At 53.9% G+C, this 20,123-nt stretch overlaps 1 protein-coding gene across 4 annotated transcripts in view; it reads left to right on the forward strand.

The window, feature by feature from the left end:
• NXN (nucleoredoxin) overlaps window positions 1–20,123 on the forward strand; it is a 142,720-nt gene that overhangs the window by 116,525 nt on the left and 6,072 nt on the right. For 2 of the 4 annotated variants that reach the window (XM_053662748.1, XM_037162793.2), the window contains exons 2-6: window positions 1,050–1,167; window positions 3,129–3,262; window positions 3,756–3,856; window positions 5,470–5,576; window positions 18,255–18,434. In XM_053662748.1, coding sequence (XP_053518723.1) covers window positions 1,050–1,167; window positions 3,129–3,262; window positions 3,756–3,856; window positions 5,470–5,576; window positions 18,255–18,434 — 640 coding nt within the window. Of the gene's footprint in view, window positions 1–1,049; window positions 1,168–3,128; window positions 3,263–3,755; window positions 3,857–5,469; window positions 5,577–18,254; window positions 18,435–18,614; window positions 18,684–19,002; window positions 20,114–20,123 lie in introns of those variants that run through there. The other 2 variants (XM_037162794.2, XM_053662749.1) reach the window with 2 other exon arrangements.

Below are 20,123 nucleotides of genomic sequence, written 5' to 3' on the forward strand. Positions count from 1 at the left end.
GCTCAGCAGTGACGTTCCCGAGCACCCAGTGGCTCACCTGAACAGTGATCACCCCCAAACAGTGTCACCCCCACGGCTGGGGGCAGAGTGAGCGGGAGCAGAGTGAGCCTGCCCGTGCGCGGCTCCTGTCTGTGGGCTGTTGCACTGTTTGCTCGGCCACATCCCACTGGGACCCAGGGCACACAGTCAGCCTCAAGAACCTGCCAGCAGACTGTGGGTTGTTTTGAGTGGCACCGAGACTTGAGGGCTGTGGCTGGCTCGGGATATCGCTCCCTAGTGTCTGCTGGCCAGAGGGCACATGCGTATAATGACTGCCAGCGTCCCAGGGCCTGGCGAAGCGGTGAGTGGGGCAGATTTTAACTTCTGGTCTTCTGTCGGATGCCCATCCCTTTTCCCTCCGGGCTCAGAGGGGACACAGCACAGCAGGGGAGCGTCTGCCTGCTGATAGGGCGGAGAGGCACCAATAGAAAGCCTCCCTTTTTTCCTTAACCACCTGGTCTGATTGTGTTCAAAAAATGCATGATCCAACTTTATTTTCTTTTTTATTTATTTATCTTTAGAGGGGAAGGGAAGGAGAGAGGGAGAGAGAGAAACATCAATGAATGGTTGCCTCTCATGTGCCCCCTCCTTGGAACTGGCCTGCAACCCAGGCACGTGCCCTGACTGGGAATCGAACCCGAGACCTTTTGCTTTGTGGGATGATGCCCCACCCACCGAGCCACACTGGTCTCCAGTGCCTCTTTATGCTGTTAGAGAAAGTGCCAGGGGAGAGGCAGGAGAGAGAGATCCCCTGTAGTAAGTGCCATTTATCCCTCATCAGCCTCTGCCACGGCCTCAGCTCTGACTCGGGCCCCGCCTCACCCTGGGCTGTAGGGCCAGGGGCTGCAGCCTCGCCGTCCACTCTGCCCAGCCAGCCCCGCTTCCCCTCAGTGACTCATTTCTCTGTGCTTTTGTGTTTTCCAGTCCATCGACCCCTCAGTCCCGAGGGGTTCAGAAGAACTCTGCAGTTCTTCTCGGAACTTAACCATCTTTAACTTTTTTTCTTACAGCTAAAACTTTGGAACAAATATCGAATTTCCAACATTCCATCGCTAATATTCCTAGACGCCACCACCGGGAAGGTCGTGTGCAGGAATGGGCTGCTGGTGATCCGAGACGACCCGGAAGGTGAGGCCTGGCCTGTCCATCCCACGCCTCCCCCGCTGTCCCTCTGCCCTGACCTCGTCCCCTCTGCTGGAGAGTGTACGCATGGCAGGCAGTTGACTCGTGAACAACGTGGGGGTCAGCAGTGCCCACCCCCGTGCAGTCAAAACTCCACGTGTAACTTTGACTTCCTGCTGTTAGCTGGGGGCCTTCCCAATAACATAAACAACCAGTGAACACTGATCTTGTATGTTATATGGGTTATATACTGCATTCTTACAATAGAGTAAGCTAGAGAAAAGAAAACGATGTGAAGAAAACCCAAAGGAACAGAAGTAGATTTACAGCATTGTGTGTTTTTATCAGTACTGTAAGTTCACATCATCTGGTTCGGGCTGCATGGCTTTATCTGTGAGTTTTTTCAAACTGTCGGTTAAAAAAATCCACATAGAATGGGCCCACACAGTTCACCCATGTTGTTCAAGGGTCAGCTGTACATGTAAGTGGGTTTATTTGGCTAAAGAATATTGACTTGGTGAAATTGTAGTATTCTCCAGGTCATGGTTAAGATTTTTAAAGGGATCAGAATGTCCCTCCCGGGAGCTTTCATTCATGGGCCGAAGGAGCCGGACCGAGGGAGGGAGTTCTGCTTTGAGGGCTGCGGAGGCTGCGAGAAGCCGCTGGAGCCCAGAAACCGGCCGCTGGTGCTGTTTCCACAGCAGCTGCCACCTTAACAATCAGAGGCAGGCTAAGCGATTTTACTTCCCTTTAAAAATATTACCGTGGCAAAGCAGCAGTCTCTGTTGCTCTCGCGGGCTCAGCAGTGAGTGCACCTCACTTCTCTGCTCTGCCCACGCCCTGCAGGCCTCGGTCTCGCTGGCCGGCTGCTTGGGTGGCCGCACTGTGGGCAGGTTGCTCTGCTCACCCTGCTCAGTGGCTGTTGAACGTCTGTGTCTCCCGCCTTGTGCTGCAGCCATAAAAGCGTCCTAAGGCCTTCTTCCCTCACACATTGACTCAGCTAGAGGGTTCAAGCCTGATCACAAATTTTCCAGTAAAAATTCACCTGCTTCAAAGAATTGCCCTCAGTAAAAACCAGGGCATGAGAGAACCAAGTTTTTACGTTTATGTTCTCAGATTTACACACACACACACACACACACACACACACACACACACACACACACACACACACACTACCCTGAAGCTCATTAAAATGCTGATGTCCCTTCTCCCCCTGAAACTTTTGGATCCATTTGTTCCGGGTGGGCTTGGCCACCTGCATTTTCAGCCAGTCCGAGTTCCTCCCTCCCACCCTGCCCTCACCCCAGGCAATTTTGAGGCAGTGGTCCATGGACCACCCTGTGAGAAAACACTGTTGCTTGAGCTGAGAGCGTATTACTTGCTCTTCCTGCCTGGGGCTTAAGTGTCATCAGAATTCAGACCATCTGGGTTGAGTGGGTTTTACTGTCTCCTTTCCCCAGACTTAAATTCTTATCTCACTTGGTTCCCTGGGCCCCATCCCACACTATCCTAACCAGAAATTCTGGGGGTGGGGCCCAGAAGCATCACACGTTAAAACCCCCCAGCAGATTCAGGAATGCAGTCGGAGTTGTCCGGCGATGCTCCCCCAGCCTGGCCCCTCGTCAGAGTTACCTGCGGGTCTGCTCTGTGGCTTTTGCAACCACAGCTTCGGCCTTGGATCCTGGGACTTGGGGTATGACCTGGGCTTCTGTTTTCTTCAGAAACCTCCCAGGAGATGGGCCCTGGGGTCATGCAAGTTCGGGAACCATTGCCTGGAGAGTAGGTCGGACTCCGTCACTGAGGAATCCTGCCTTTCTCCCAGTGTTTTCAGCTGCAGATCTGCTGGTGGGTTAACAGATACTGTTTGACAACAAAGATGTCGCACTCTGCAGCCCTGAGGCCTCTTGGGTCAGAAGCCACAGCACTGAAGAGTCTTAACCTTCTCGGTCTATTGCCTGTTGCAGGTCTGGAATTCCCGTGGGGGCCTAAACCCTTCCGGGAGGTCATCGCAGGGCCCTTGCTGAGAAATAACGGGCAGTCCCTGGAGAGCAGCAGCCTGGAGGGGTCCCACGTGGGGGTCTATTTCTCCGCACACTGGGTGAGTGTCCAGTCCCTCCTTCGCCCAGACAGGAGGAAGCAGTGGTGTCACCACTGAGACCAGCTGTGATTGGCTTCTGGAGGTGTGACGCTCGGGCATAACTTCCCGGCATTCTTCCTTTCTCCTGTGCCTCGTGCACTGTTGGCGTGCAATAAGTGCTTGTGGTTATGAATGATAATAGTGGCAAGAAAATGACTTCTTTTGACTCGTCTAAAAGGATAGCTTTCTTAACCCATTCTGGTGAGGCTTCCAAGGGGCCCTGAGGGGCCCGTTTAAGGGCGGCCTGCTGGCAGGCTGTGAGGTCTGGGGAGGGCACTGTGGCCGTACCCCCGCATTACGGGAGGCACGTTTGTTTCTGCCTCTTGTATGACCCGGGTTTTGCCAGCCCAATTCTGCTGGGGTCTTGCTTGCCTGCTCTCCGATGGCAAGTGGCTGGGAAAGGGGACGTTGAAGGTGCAAAGTCACGCTACGGGATCCCAATCTTCTCTTTCAGTGCCCCCCTTGCCGAAGCCTCACTCGGGTCCTGGTGGAATCCTACCGGAAGATCAAGGAGGCAGGCCAGAAATTCGAGATCATCTTTGTTAGCGCAGACAGGTAATGTTAGCGCGGCTCTCCTTCCCTGTGGGTGATGGACGTGTGTCTTTCTGCCGCCTCATGCTTCCCCGTCTGTAGTGCAGAGCTCAGAGTCCGGGACTGGGGGAGACATAGCTGGGGGTATTGGCAGAGGGGCAGATACATTTCACGTTTACCCTTAGAACTGTCTGAAGGGAAGCCGAGAAAAACTTGTTCTTGTTGTAAATATGGAGGTACATCCTGATTCAGGCCTGGGTCGTTTAAGATTAGGGTGTGTTTGTGTGAAGGGTTCAGTGTTTGGGGTTGTGGTAAAGGATGTGGGGGAAAGGGTGGAAAGAAAAGGACAGAGACTAGTGGGCTGTGGTGTCTGTCTGACATGGCCGTGCGGGCACTTCCCTTCGCTCTGGCCACCTGCTTTGGGCGCTTGCACAAAAACCGCAAGGGCAGACTTCTTCCTGGAGTACAATCGGGTCCTTTTAGCCTCAATTTCCTCTGCGTTTTGCCCTGTCGCTGGCTTTAATCCCCAGTGACCTTCCTACATCACAAAACTCCTGCCCCAATTCAAATCGAACCCCCAGCTGCTTCTGCCCAGGGCCTGTTCACAGGGCTGCAGCAGCACGCGGGGGGCACATCCTGCGCTGCTGGAGCCCTGACGTCTGTGCTGCTTCCTGCTCGGTTTAGTGGCCTGTGGTCCTGCCCCGCTGTCCCACTGCTCCCCACCTCAGGGCCTGTGAGCCGGGACAGGTTTGAAGCTGTGGCAGATGGAGTAATCACTTGTTTAAAGCTGTAAAAAAAGTCAGCCTTACTGAGTTGTAATTCACATACAGTGAAATGCATACATTTTAGGTATATAGTTCAGTGGATGTTGACAAATATGTGGACTGATGTAAGCATCACAATTAAGAGAGAGGACATTTCCATCACTCAGAAGACTCCCTCATGCCTCTCTGGGTCAGTCTCACCCCAGACCCCGGTTTCAAGGAACCCCCGACCTGCTTCTTATCACTTGGTTGGATTCGTCATTTCTGGAATTTCTTACGTGTGGAATCATGGTGTTTGCGAACAGTTAGAAGCATGGTCCTGTGCATACCACTGTTACGTGCACAAAACAGGAGTGTTACAGGGAATGCAGTGTCAGACCATCCAGGGTTTTTATAAAGGTGACATTCGTCTGTGGTGAAAAGTGAAAAGTGCCCCGACTGGGTAGCTCAGTTGGTTAGAGCATTGTCCCAATGTGGTTGCTGGTTCAGTCCCTGGTCGGGGCACATCCTGGAGTCAACAGACGAATGCATGAGTCAGTGGAATAGCAAATCGTGTTTCTCTCCCCTCGCCTACTGTCTCTCTAAAGTCAGCCCATCAATCAATAAAATGTTGGGCATGAGCTAAGCCAGTGGGATGCAGAGGAGTGAGCCATGGACATGGCCTGGGGGTGCAGTTTGGTGCCCGCACGTCGTGTGGGGACCTTTGCTTCCTGGTGGACCTGGAATGGGAGGAACAGCCCCTCCTGTGTCTGAACGTGATGATCAGACACCTCTGCATCGGTAGGGCCCCAGGCACCACCTGGCCGAAGGCGGGGAGGACCCAGTGGTGTGCATTCACGGGTGACAGAGCCTTGTTTCCACGTGTGTCTGTAGGTCAGAGGACTCGTTCAAACAGTACTTCAGCGAGATGCCCTGGCTCGCCGTCCCCTACACTGACGAGGCCCGGCGGTCACGCCTCAACAGGCTGTATGGAATCCAAGGTAGGCGTTCCGGACTCAGGGGCTTGGAAACCTGCTTAGCAGGGCTCTCCACACATTTGTTTTTCCTTTCAGAGGGAAAAGACCCTCTGTTTTCCCCTGCATGTTCACTTGCTAATTCACCGTCTTCTAAATTACATGTGATGAAGTTCATGTTGTTGTAGGTTAAACCTCCTCAAAACTGTTTCCTAAGCACACACTTGTCCAATGAGACAGCTACTTCTCACCCCCAGGCCTCGTGGGTTCTGGCCTGGCCATGCCACAGAGTACACGCCCCTCAGTGCCCTGTCCAGAACCCTGTCCCGTGGGTCTTACTGTCGAACAGACCTGAGAGTGGTCTTTGGTTCCATCACTCAGGTGTTTTGAGGCTCAGTTTCCTCATCTGCAAAGTGGGCGTGATAAATCTCTGCACAAAGACCCACCGGGAGCATTAACAGGGTAATGGTCAGAAAGCATTTCTCATGCTTCCTGAAGCATGATGGTGAGAGTTGAGTGGCTGTTGCCTTTTAGGTGGGAAAATTGATTTCCTGAGAATGTTGCAGGCCAGGACTTGGAGTACTGATCGTGCTTTTTCAGAGAAAACTATTATCAGTGAGGCAACTACGGTTTTGTTCTTTATTACGCGAGTACCTCCTTCCAGCCTTCACCCAGCCGGGTATTCCCTCGGCAGAGCTCTCCCGGGCCTGTTCGGAGTCAGACCCGCTGCCTTTGTGTCGGCAGCACCGGGTGCTGGTCGGCCCCAGGTAGAGAGAACCCTGTCTCTGGAGTTCACGGTGCTCCGTGGGTTACACGGGGCATGAAAAAAAGGGCAAATTCAGATTTACCCACGAAGTCCACAGCTTATGGGGGAGCTCAGCTCATCAGGTTCTTGAACTGTTTTCTTCACCATTTACAGCAAAGCACATGGCTTTGTTTAGAGCTAAAGTTTCAAAAAAAGAAGTTTAATTCCCAACTGGTGCTCTCAGTTTCGGATGTGCCTAGCAACCGCCTGGGGACCGTGGGCACGCGCAGGCCCTGATGCAGCGGGGCTGGCTGCCCCCGCGTCCCTAGGCAGCCCCCAGGTGACCCTGGTGCTGCTGGTCCAGAGTCCCTGTCTTGGGTATTAGCAAGCTAGGTCTGCTAAGTTTCCGAGAATGTTGGAGGTTCTACCTCCTATTAATAAAAAAGCAGTTATTAATGGAGTTCTACCTCCTATTAATGGAAGCAGTTCTCTTTCCAAAGAGCAGTCGAGTGCCCTGGCAGTGTTTACTGGTCTACGAGGGGAGGCGGGGAGTCGGGTGAGGTAAAGGGGACGTCCCAGGCTCCTGTCCTGCAGCCTGGTGCTCTCAGAGAGACTCACTGCTCTGCACTGGCTGGAAGGGGGAGGGGCCTCACGGTGGAGTTGCCCCTTTGGGGGGGGATGAGGAAACTCTATCTCCCCTCCTTCATTTACTTCCTCATTCAACAAATAATTTGCTGAGCGACCCTGAGCAAGTTACTTAACCTCTCGTTTATTAGTAAAATTGGAAGGTTTCAGTGTTGGGCACAGAGTAGGCACTTAATAAACGTTTAACTGACTATCTTGGGGAAAAATGAGATTTTACAGCCTAAAAAAAAAAACCCAACTCTTGGATGTCAAAATGCTTAAACAAAGGCAACCAACAATATTGACAACACGATGGCAAAGGGCTCAATACCCTTCACAGAAAACGAGCTCCTCCCAGGTTCCGTGGGAAAGGGAGGGAAGAGGCGACTCAGCGAAGGTAGGCGGCTTACCCCGTGGAGAGCGTCAGAGCAGATAGGAAAAATATTCAGCATGATTTACTTTCATGAGTTACAGATGAAAACCCCGATTTTCTATCTATCGCATTTGCAAAGAACTCCCCCGCCAGCCAAAATAATAACGATAATCCCCAGGGCAGGGAAGAGAGCAGGCTGAGCAGATTGCCGGTGGGAATGTAAATCCGGACAGCCTTTCGGAGAGCATTGGCGATATCCATCAGAGGCCTTAAAAAATTCTCTAAAATGTTTCCCTTAAATATCCCACTTGGAGGAATCGGTGCTCAGGAAATTAACCTCAGGCCCCCAGCAGAGGCTATTTCCAGGCGGTCTCTCTCACACTCGTATACTTAGAATCTCATTACAGACCACGATTCTTTCTTTGCGTTTGCCCCTGGAAAACCCAGAGTGGCATTTGTAGCCACTTGAGCAATTTTTGCAGAACCGACCATTGCTGTGCGTGCCCTTGACTCTAGCCTCACTTTCTCTTCCTTTCTTGGTTTCTCTTCAAGGGTATATTTTCATCTGTTTCTGTTGGATTTTATCATGCACTTTTTAAGGCACCTCAAATCCTTTTTGGAAGATAGAGTAGATTTAAATTCACAGGATCCTATTTCTCAAGCTCCACCAGCACCAGTTCAGTGGGAGGCCCAGGGCTGCCCGAGTGGACGGGGTGAGAGTTACCTCGGGAACTACTACAGAGCGGAGTGCAGTGACGTTAAAGTGTGGTACGGCACTGAGGGGACTGACGCTTGTTCCGGGGAGTGGAGCCAGGTGCTGGGCCTCGCTCGGCCACTCTGCTCCGTCAGGAGGCCACGCTCCATTTCCCAGCGTGTGTCACTGACGGGGCAGCTGTCTTCCTCCCCGAGGTAGGGAGCTGCGTTGCCCTTTCCTGGAGGTGGGGTCCAGCACAATGCAGGCCTTCCTGGTGGTCAGTGCAGAGGACGTGGGGTCGCCTGAAACGAATAAATGACCAAAGGACAGTCTCTATATAATACAGAGTTAGTTTGAGGCTGGCAGCCTGTGCCCTCCCTGTGCTCTGCGAGGTGCTTCAGAGGTCCCTTTGGGGTGGGAGTGGGGTGCGTAGGCACAGAACAGCAATCTCATAAGAGAGATCATGGGCTCTTCAAGAATTCAGCACTGGTTTTGGACACACCACTGAGGCCGGAGGGCGCCCTTCTGTGGAACATTGGCAGGGCACAGAACAATTAAACGGATTATTTTCTGTCCGCCTTCAGAAAGTGGAGAAGGGAACTCTCCTTCTGAATCTCCGGTTGTCACCATACAAATATTACAGACAGAGGAGCTTCAGTTGTTAGGTGTGGCCGAGGCAGCCAGAAAGTGGGTGACCACAGCCGAGGAGGAGGAGAATGGAGAGTTTTCCGAGACGCATTCATTTGGCACCATCTCCGAAGGCCCTGGCAGCACAGGGGTGAGAAGTACATATGTGTTCCCAACTTCAAGGCAGCCAGGATCGGAAAGCCGATTTGGAGAAGCCGCGCGCCCAGGCGAGCGGCAGCCAGCCAGCCCTGCCACAGTGAGAGAACGGGAGGTTCACGAGGACCCTGTTCCAGCCAGGGCGCCTCCGCTGCAGCCCAGCCCTGCAGCTGGCCCATCCCCCTGCTCCTCGTCCGCTGGCTCCACGGCGCTCACTCCCCTGCGCCTGTTCTAGCCTCTCTTCAGTTCGCATCTGTCTGCTCGCCCACCTTCCCCACTCCTGCTTTCTCACTCTTGGCTTTGTAGTCTGGCACAGTGTTTTGTGCCTCCTGCTCCTTGGTCACTGATCTGTTGAGTTAAAACCTCAGGACTCATTCCTGCCAGCGGCCTGTAAGACATGGCCTACTGACCTTGACCTGTCTGCTCTGGCCCCATCAAACCAGAGATGCACTAAAGCACAGTGAAATGAGAATGTAGAAGAGCAACATGACATTCTTATCAAGGTGGCACTTAGTGAAGGGCCACACAATGGAATAATCTGAGGTCAGAGGAGACTTGCTTGGAGCTGTTGAGCCAGGAAGGCTTCCTGGAGGAGGTGGCTATAGGGCAGGGCCTTACAGAATGTATGGGGTTTAGTAAGAGCCTTGGGACATTTCTAGGCAAAGGCCAGAGCAGGTTGCCTATGGTGTACTACAGGGAGAATGGGCAATAGGCTGATGATGCCATGTTGTATAGAGCTTTAAATTCCATGCTGAGGTCTGTGAACCTGACCCTTTGGGCTTCTGGAGCCTTTTGAAAATTTTAATTAAGGGGAGATCAGTACAGTAGTGACATTTAAGCTAGACTGGGAGAAAAATGCCAGAGGCTGGTGTGCCCTGATGTTTCTTTCTTTAAAAAAAAAAATGAGATAAAATTGGTACATATTTGTTTCAGGTATACGTAACACGTAATAATTCAGTATTTGTATACAGTACAAAGTGATCGCCACTCTATGCCTAGTTACTATCCATCACATTTCTAAACTCAATTCTAGATCTTAGATTTGAAAGATGCTCACTTGAAAAGGAAATCAGTGTGTCCTTCCAATTATATCATCTTAGAAGACTCTTCGCAGCTCATGGAGGTTTCATAGGTGGATGACCCTCGTCACAGTGCGCTGTCCTTGCCCTCCACATAGGACGCTCTTCACCTTCAGAGCCCTGTAGCTCAAGTCTCCAGTTGGGGTCCCTTTGGAATCTTCTCTCTGGCCTCAGAAGCTGGCAACTCCTCCCTAGGCTACACCATCCTTGACTGAATTTTGCATTCCTGTACCTCTGGGGATAACTGAGTGCCTCCAGTCTAGCGCTAAATACCTTTGAACTTGAAGGAGTTGTATATTCTTTCATATTCTTCATAGCATCACGAAGCTGAAAATTATTTTTGATTGAGTTCTGAATATTTCCGAGCCTTGTGTGACTCTGTGGTTACAGCTTCCAAAGTCACCCCACTGATGTGTTCACATGTATGTCCCTGTAGTGGGAGCTGTCTTTACTCGCAGTGCTTCTGACACCAAACGTGCCCGGTTTCGGTCCACACGCCCACCCGTTCCCTGGCGCCTGCCGTCGCTCACACACAACTCACTTTGACGTGGACACCAGGTACCGACTGGGTTGGCCGAAAAGTCCGTTGAGTTTTTTCCATAAAGGACACATTTTTCATTTTCACCAATAGCTTTATTGATTTGGATATTTTGACTGTGTCAGCTGTCTCCTGCTATTGGCTTCTAGTGGGTAGAGGCCAGGGGTGCTGCCAAACAGCTTCCCATGCATAAGACAGCCCCACGGCAAAGGACTATATGGCCAAAATGTCAACAGTACCAAGAAACTTCACAAATTCCACTTTCGACATGTTCAGTCACTCATAGCACCTTCTCCATACGCTGCACAAATCTTTTTTTTATTTCAGTTGCATTTTTACTTTTCTTGAAATAATAAAGCATAATACGCCAAAAATGTTGCTTACTTTATTCCATCTTCAATATTAAAATGGCTACACAAAAACTCACCAGCTTTGATTTTTTTTTCAAAAATGCACGCTGAAGCCCTGGCTGGTGTAGCTCAGTGGATTGAGTGTGGACTTGCGAACCACTTGATTGTGGTTCAAGTCCCAGTCAGGGCACATGCTTGGGTTACAGGCCAGTTCCCAGTGGGGGACACATGAGAGGCAACCATACATTGATGTTTCTCTCCCTCTCTTTCTCCCTCCCTTCCCTTCTCTCTGAAAATAAATAAATAAAATATTTTTTAAAATAATAAAAAATAAAATCAATAAACATATCCCCAGGTGAGGATTTTAAAAAAATGCATGCTGATATGGCAGCTGTCACAATACAATCTAACAAAATTGTTTCAAATGAAGTTAAAGGCAACTCAGCACCACTAGAGCCATCGTAGGGAAAAAGTACGGAAACGAACTTTTAGGCCAATCCAGTGGCTAGACTGGAGTTAGGGTCAGGCCCCACAGGGCCACCTGCCTCGCCCCCACTTCAGGTGCCACTTGCAAGTCCCAGCCCTTGTGACTGACCGGCTGTACATCAGGGTTCCCGTGACCTTCTGAGCTTTAGTAATTTTCTAGAACAGCTCACAGAATTCAGGAAAACATTTCACCTCCTGTTACTGGTTTACTACAAAGAATACAACTCAGGAACAGCCAAGAGATGCGTAGGGCAAGGTTCTGGGGAAAGGGGGAGGAGCTTCCACACTTTCTCCAGGGCGCCACCCTCCCAGCCAACCTCCAGGCGCCCAGCACCCGCCCCTCAGGGGTTTTAAGGAGGCTTCACTCTATAGGCACCACTGGTTAAGCCACTGGCCATTGGTCATGAATTGAGCCTCCAGCTCTTCTCCCATCCCAACAGGTCGTGGTTAGGAAGGGGCCTGCAAGGGTGGAGCTGAATGCTCCAACCTTCTAACCTTGCCTTTCCAGGTGACCAGTTCTTATTATGAGTCTGTTTAGGCCACCCACCCCCAGTCATTCATTAGCATACAAAAGGCCACTCGCACCACACCCAGATTCCAGGGTCTTAGAAGCTCCTGTGGCGGGATCTGGGACTAAGACCAAATATGATAACAAAAGATGCTCCCGGTCACCCCTTATGACTCAAGAGAGGATAAGGGTTGAGGAGCTCCGTGTCAGGAGCTGGGGCCTGAAGCCCAGACATTTCGTGTTATTATATTACACAATCACACACACACAGAGGCAGTGGAGGGGGTGCTGGTTTGCCTGCCTGGCTCTCAGTGCTCCCTGCAGGCCCGGCTCTGGGCGAACTCGGGCTCCCTCCTTGGCTCTGTGCCCCGGGCTCTTGCTGCACTTCATCTTCTCCTGAAGCGCTTAGGGAGGCACTTCCACAGAGCAGCACCAGGCACCTTCCCCAGCACCACCCAAGGCCAGCCACCGCCCCCAGCCTGTTTGTGTGCCCTGCAGGGAGCCCGCATCCTGACCTGACCGTCACTTTGTGTGCGGAGGTGCACGCAGGCAGAGCTTCCCTCGCTGTCCCAACAGGCTCCGCTGGAAAGGCTGATGCAGAAAGGACTCCTCTCAGCATCTGGGGAGCGGGGCTGAGAATGAGCCTGGGTCCGTGTCACCGGGCGAAATGAAGCAGGCCTTGCACACGTGCCAGCAGTTACGGTTGGTCCAGGTGTCTGTCCTTGTGGTGGGACAGTTTGAATCTTGAGACTGTCGCCCTTCAAGTCCCGTTTCACAGAGCAGCAGGGCCCGCTGCGGCCCTGATGAAGAGTTTGTTCTGGGCTGGCCAGGCCCCCAGCCCCACTGCAGCTGGCGGGTGGGTCACTGGCTCCCTCCTACTCTGGACTGAGCCCAGGATATTAGCCAGCAGCCTTCACCCGCCCACCTGAGTTGACCGGGGCCCTGGCATTCGGCCTCTGCCCATCTCCTTTGTTTTCAGAGAGTAGCTGGGTTGCCCGAGGTGGCGGCCTTCTCTACCCCTAAAGCCTCAGGCGGACTGTGGAATTTGCAGCCCTATAAGCTGTTTAAAAATGCCTTTCTAAGGGAAGGGTTTAGACACACTTGGCACAAGGCAAATCCCATTAGCAATTGTCTAACTAATCCTGGCTGTCAGAGAACATGTTCTTTGCCAGGAGGCTTAGAGCCCCTTCTCTCCTGGGTTAGGGGCCCTAGCTGGGTTTTGTGCCCCCCTCCTGCCCCCCCTCCCCTGTCCCCAGCCTTCGGGGAAGGCAGACGGAGCCACCAGAGGCACGGCCGCTTTAGGCCTGGCTGCGGGGAGGCGGAGGTGTCAGGGCCACCGCTGTTTGTCTGTCCATCTTCCGTGTGTGTCTCTGTCGCCTGCGTGCTCTTCTCTCTTCCTTCTCCCCTTCCTTTTTCTTCTGTTTCCCACCTTTCTCCTCTATCTTTCCCCTCTCCACTGCCCCTTTCAAAAAATAGAGTTGAGGCAGAATCTATTTTAGGTAGAAGCAAAGCGTTTGGAGGCTGTCTTTCGATCAGTGGAGGGCGAGGGGCCGATGCTGGTGTTTTGAAGACAGCGCTCAGTGTTAAAAGGGCTGCAGCAGGTCATCTGGAGCTGGCCGGGGACCTCGGGGTAGCCGGCCCTGTGGGCGGAGTCTGGGGGCTGCCTCTGGACCGACCGAGGAGCTTCTCTGTCCTGTTTTGTTTTAAGAACATAGAAAAGGGAAGGAGGGAGGGCAAACAAACACCCACCTGGGTCTTTGAAACACGAGAGAGTGGGAGCATTAAGACAGGCAGGTGGGGTCCCCCGCTCCCCTGCACCGCCTTTCTCCATCCTGCCCCGGGAAACGGCCTTGTCTGTGGTGTTGTATCCTTCTAATCTGTTTTCTTATTAACTGCACATACATGAGTCCACGAATAATATGTAGTCGTGCTGGGTATGTATTTTAGAAGCATACTTAAACGCTGACGTGGTGTAATATTCTGCAAGTTGTTCTTCTTGTTTAACATCATGCTTTCAAGGTTTAGCCTTGTCGATATTTATATCTGGTTCATTTCTTCTCAGTGCCGAGAAGTGTTTCATTGTACGACTATGTCACAGTTTATTTATCCGTTGCACTGCAAATGGATACTTGGTTGTTTCTGGTATTTTTATGTTTTAGGAACATCGCCATAAACATCTTCCTGCCCCCCTCCCGATACAGGCATGTGCCCAGGCAGCTCCAGGCCTTCTGGCCACGTTCAAGTAGGCCCAGCCCCACTGCTTCCAGCCCCTGGGGTTTCTTGGTGCTTTACCACACACACCAGCTCTTTAAGCAAAGCAGAGTTTTGGGGGAGTGGGGAGGGATAGAATCGGCAGCCGATGAAGCCAAGGCACGGTTTGTATTGTCAGCCCCACCCCACGCGGGCTGCCCTGGGTTCTTGCTTGGTTTCCCTTTGTGTTAATGCATTTATCATAACACCACTGACGAAAGCTCAAACGTGTCTATCTTACCCACGTTCCTGCCTCACTAGCACAACTGTTTTCACTTTCTGCGTCCCCTTCAGTCTGTCCACATACGTACTTACCTGCAGTAGTAACTGTACGCATAGCATTGCATGTTCTGTACTTCCTATGTAAGGATATGTTACGAATGCTTTTCACCTTGACACAGTCTTCATCGTGACCATGTCCGTGGCTGCCCAATATTTTCCTCTGCCCACAGGGTCGCCCCCAGCACCCTCAGGTCGTGTTGCCATCCAGCAACAGAAAGAAAGCTCTCTGGGCTGCAACCCGTGCAGCGTCTCTGCCCCAGACGCCCGGTCGCTGCCACCTCCTTTCAAACCCCCCCTCTCCCTGGCAACAGAAGAGCACCCAGACTAAACTATGGGATGGGCTCAGCACATGTGGCTTTGAGGTTGTTTTAAATACCAAGGGGCTCCTCCCAGGAGGAAACAGTTTGGAGGGGCTTCTGGGGCCTTGTTCTTTCTTCTCTAGGTCTGGAGGGAGGCGGTCAAGGTGATTCTGGGCACTGCTTGTGCAGCTCAGCTCCCCAGGCAGGGGGCTTGGGCCGGAAGCCCCCTCTAGGAGCACAGAGTATATGTTCTAGGAACCAGAAGTTAAGCGTAGGATGGTGCACGTAAGACGCCAGCCCCAGGCAGACGTCACTCGGTTCCCGGACCCCTTGCTGCGGGGCTCACGTTGTCTTCGTCTTCCATTTGGGTAGCTGACTCCCTCCAGCCCTCGTGGAGGGTTCTGTCTATCCTGCGAGAGTGAGGTACCAGTCTCCTGTGCCTCTGCCTTCTCCTGAGCCGAATACTCAACTTGGGGATAATAAAAAGGTAGTGATGGCCCTGGCTGGTGTGGCTCAGTGGATTGAGCGCTGGCCTGCAAACCGAAAGGTCGTCTGTTCAATTCCTAGTCAGGGCACATGCCTGGGCTGCGGGCCAGATCTCCAGTTGGGGGCACATGAGAGACAACCAATCAATGAATCTCTCGCACTTCGATGTTTCTGTCTTTCTCCCTCCCTTCCCCTCTCTCTAAAAGTAAAAAAATCTTTGTTAAAATTAGTGATGAAGTTACTAATAACAAGGCCTAATATTTATGGTGTACTTACTCTGCTAAAAAGCACTTTTTACTGGTCATCCCACTTATTCCTGGCAACAAACAAATAAGATAGGGAACTGTCACTACCCCCATTTGGTGGCTGGGGGGACGAGGCCCCGAGGAACTGAGTGGCCTGCCCGGACCCGCCTTAGAATTCTAGCCGGACTTCCCGCCCGCCGTCCCCGCTGGGAAACGGTGAGTTTAAGTGAAGCACAGATGAGCTGCTCCTTTTCATCCCCTCCAGAGAAGCCCCTTGCTGGTGTTGGAGTTATTTTGTATAAAGGCTTGGATTAGAAATATTTCGTTCCCTTTAAATTTTCCCATAGAGGCTTTGCCCTATTTTTGCCTCAGAACTCTGCTTCAAGGGAGGAGGAGCAGGGAATTCCTGTCGAGGGAGGAAAAGGAAGAGGTGGTTATAGCCTCAGCCTCCTGGCCCACAGCCTTGGCGAGGAAGAGAGGAGGAAGATGGGTGGAGCGGAAACCTGCGGGCGCAGGGGCCTTCCTGTGTCCTTGTCATGAGTCCCTGCTCGGGTGCCGTGAGAGCTGTGGGAAGAGCAGCTGCTTTTACGACAGGCAGCCCAGGGCCCCGTCCCAGCTGGGCCACTGACCAGCTAGATGGATGACTTTGGGTGGATAACCAACCGTGCTTCCCCCGACCATCGGCCGTGAGGATCGAGGACTGATGGGGGGTTAGAGTCTGCCGAGCCTCGCACAGAGCAGACGCACCCAAGAGGCCTGCCTCCCTCTCCCGCCAGCCTGTTCCCCCTGGAGGGAAACATGCATGCCGGGCTCTTGGGCCGAGCTGCCTGAGACTCGGTGACAGGGTGGGGCCCAGCATGGCGCACGTGGATTCTTTTCCCCACCCATGTGCCAGAAATGGCATCTCCAGTGGAAGTCTGGCTGCAGGTACAATCACACGCACCTGGTCGTCTTGGGCTTTTAGACTCCGGCTTCGGTGCCCAAAGCCCCAAATGCAAGCAGGGTGTTTTTCCCAGAGTCGTGGGGAAGGGGTGGCAGGCCCCGAGGCCTGTGGGGCTGGTCTTCCTCGGAATCAGCCGAGGACTCCTCTGCAGGCAGCTGGGGGCTCTTGGCCCTTGTCTTGCCATCCTGGTCCCCACAGGCGTGGACTTGAGAGAGGCTGCAGCCATGGTAACAAAGAAGACCCTTTAGAGAAATTGTGGCACCGAAGCAGAAGGTGGACTTCTTTGCCTTTGGATTGTGTTTCTCCTCCCTTCTCTGCCCCCTGTTCCTGTTTGCCCTCCCCAGGCCACCTCGGAATCCCACATCTGGCTACACGCAGGCCGGCTGCTGGGTCTAATCATAGCAGTGGGCGGGCCCGGCTTAACCCAGTGCTTGTAATTGCCCAATTTTAGAAAGACACCGATTCTCTGATTAAAGAACTTTGCCAGAACATTTTCGAGATAGGGCATGGATGGGAGGCGCCCCTCTGCAGCCTTGGGAACGGCAGCCGACTCAAAGCCCAGCCCGGGTCTCAGGGATGCGGACAACCACAGGCCCCCCCCCCCCCCCCCCCCCCCCCGGGAAAGTGTGCAGCTGGGAGGGCAGGCTGGACGTGCCCGCGTCTCTTGTGCTCGACACACGGCCACCCTCCAGAGGCCCGGACAGCTCCGAGCACATCGTGCAGCCCCGGGAGAACCGGCTGCAGTGCCCTGCGGCGAGCATGGCCGTCCTCCAGGGCCCGTTTCTCCCTGGGCCTGTTCCTTAGCCAAGACTCTTCTTCTAATAAGCGCGAACATAATGGATTCGTTTATTCCTTTTGAAGACAGAACCGCCACCACATGCCTGCTGCGCGGACCGCCACGGCAGGTTAAAATCACCAGGGCCGCATTTCTGGTACCTTAGCGTACCCCCCACGGAGAAGTAAATGTCACTGGAGCAAATTACCGACTGAACGCATTGGAATCTATAAATATTAAATTGCTCCGGCTTTCACTTGCCCATGTACAATTAAGGCTCTGGTGAGCTGCGGAGGGCCGACGGCTGGATAGTGTGAGGTCGGGAGGGACCGAGTGCTGATGAGAGACAAGTGTCCCCGAAGGGCTGGGCCGAGGCCGACGCTGTGGGCTGTGGTTGGTGAGAGGCGGCTCTGGCTGCAGGACAAGCCCCGGCGCAAAGAGCAGGGAGGTGGAAACCCAAATGCAGCTGTAACCCAGGGTGAGGTTGCTCTGATTTTTCCTCCGGGGCTTTATGGTCAGAGGGGTGTGGGGACCAAGGGAGCTTCATGTTGCGTTTCTCGCCCCAGCCCAGGACTCCAGTGAGAGGGCGGCAGCGGTGCCGCCAGCGTGCTCCCTCCGGGACTGTCCCCCTCAGAGCCGGCGTTGGAACCTTCCCCGGCAGTGGGGCTGGAGTTGGGGACCCCTGGCTCGCTGGCAGCCAGCTGTCCTTCTCCTGGTCTGCTGCTGCCCAGGCCCCAGGCTCCTACTGGACTTAGCCCCCGCCACACCCTCCTTTGGTTGAACCCCTTGGCACAGTGGATTCGTGTTGGTGTGTGCGTCTGCATGCTGCCTGCGAGCGTGACTTTTACACCATCGGTTAGGTTTAGACTCCCGGCAGGTGGGGGCAGCTTTTCCTGATTCTTTGGGGTCGGTTTAGCATTTATCGACTGCTTCCATGCGCTAAGACCCTGCGGGAAGTTCTTTAAACATGCGGCTCATCAATCTTTACGTGGTGGGATAAGGCAGGAACCACAGGACATCCACCGTGTGGCCCAGAGCGGGTGAAGGGACTTGCTCGGGGTTCGGTGGAGAAGGTGCACGCAGACCTGACGGCAGCTCCTGTGGCCATTCAGCGGCGGAGCCTGGGTTCTATCCCCTGGCTTTCCTACTGTCAGTCTGAGCTGGGTCTTCTCCTGGGTCCCCGTGAACTCTGGAGCTGTCCCCTCCTGCTGGGGCCTGTGGCCTAGCTAGCTCTCTCTCTTGCAGGCATCCCCACCCTCATCGTGCTGGACCCGCAGGGGGAGGTGATCACGCGGCAGGGGCGGGTGGAGGTGCTGAACGACGAGGACTGCAGGGAGTTCCCCTGGCACCCCAAGCCCGTGCTGGAGCTGTCGGACTCCAACGCCGTGCAGCTCAACGAGGGCCCCTGCCTCGTCCTGTTCGTAGGTATGAAGCGCAGTGGGGTGGGGGTGGGGTCAGGGTGGGCGGGACAGGACGGAGCTCTTGGGGGCATGTCTGTCCCTACAGCTTCCTTCTGTCATGCAACAATGCAGAGCCCGGGCCTTTGTCTCTCCCAGCAGCCTTGCTTTTGACCCCGATGATTTATTCATGGCTCTCCCCCTGCAGGAGGTGTTCTAGGAGCTGCTGCTGGGCTTCCCTTCCTAGCTGCTCCCAACCGCCAGCTGGGAAGAATAGGTCAGGCCAGAGATGCCCAGGGGCCCCCTGATGAACAGACCCTTTGTTGGGGAGGAGGCGGGGCTGCACCGCAGCAGCTGCAGGGGCGGGGCCCCTTCGGGCTCAGGCTCAGCCAGGGCTGCTTCTGCTGGTCACCTGTGTTCTGACCAGCTGGCCCAGCTTCAGGTGGCACCTCTGTGGCCAACTGCCCCTCTCAGCCTCCCCTCCCTGGCGTGCTGTGGCACTCGGCCGGTGACTGCTGGGAGAGGCAGGAGGGCACAGGAACATTTACACTCGGCTCCCTGCAGCCTGGAGGATGACTGATTCCTTTTGCAAACAGAACAACTGCTGTATGAGATCCACCACACCCTCTGCTCTGGGACTTGTTGCTCAGCTACAACTCCAAGTAAATTTGGGTCCGAGGATGATGGCCCAGAGGCTGCCATTCCCGCTTCAGTGAGGCAGATTTGGGCATCTGTGCAGCATCCCGCCCTGTTCTCTGGAGGTCTGGTTTGGAGACAATATGTGGACTTAGGGGGATTCCTAAGTAAACTACTTGCAGGCTGGTCTTGTGCTTAGAGCCCAGAGGCCACCTGGGGAAAGATGGCCTTGGGGTTTTCCTGCTTGCCGCAGCTCCCACACCTTTGTCCTGGGGGCTGGGAAACAATTCTGAACTGAGGGGCAATTGGGAACCTCACTGGCTGTCTGCAGATGTGGAAACAGGGTTCCAGAGAAGCAAAGCGAGCTCCCAGCATCGCAGAGCTAATATGTATCTAGAGTGTGTCCCACTCCAGAAGACTCGCTGTACCTTCTGGGTGAAAGTCTTCTGCCGGCACGTGCTTCCCCTGCCCCCCAGCTCTGCAACTTGGGGGTGTCAGTCTTGTTCTCAGTCACAGGGTTCAGCAGGAGTGAGCCCTGGGGCCCCCAGTGTGTGCCTGCTCCTGGAGGCAAGAGATGCCCCACAGGGGGCCCTGGGAGCCTGGTTGGGAGCCCTGCATGCCGCAGCCCAGCCCCTTCCAGGTGAGTCTGACCGTGAGCTGTGCCTCCCCACACCACCACCTCTGCCATCTTCATAGGAAGTCAGTGACCGAGGTCTTGGCATTTCATCCTGTGACTGAGAGAAAGCCTACCCAGGACCTCAGGTCCTGGCTTAGGGGAAGCATAGCTTCTCAGGTAGGGTCGTGAGGCATTCAGTGAAAAGGATCTTGTTCACTCGGGGCATCGGTGCTACTCAGGGAAGTGAGTTGCTCCTGGGGAGTGTGGTACAGAAGAGCGTTGCGCAGGCCAGTGAGCGCCTGAACCCACCCTCCTGCACCCAGGAGACGAGGCCTGCACCCCCAGGAAGCTCTTCTTTCATTCAGGGGCCGCCCCGCTGGGCAGTCGGGCCCCAGATGCAGGCGCCCTCAGCAGGCAGCACTTGCTGATGGGCCATCGTGTTTCCTGTCTCTCCCCCCATCACAG

Source organism: Artibeus jamaicensis, unplaced genomic scaffold (assembly GCF_021234435.1).
Source record: "Artibeus jamaicensis isolate MK-2021 breed Jamaican fruit bat unplaced genomic scaffold, CSHL_Jam_final contig_2790, whole genome shotgun sequence".
Classification (NCBI taxonomy): domain Eukaryota; kingdom Metazoa; phylum Chordata; class Mammalia; order Chiroptera; family Phyllostomidae; genus Artibeus; species Artibeus jamaicensis.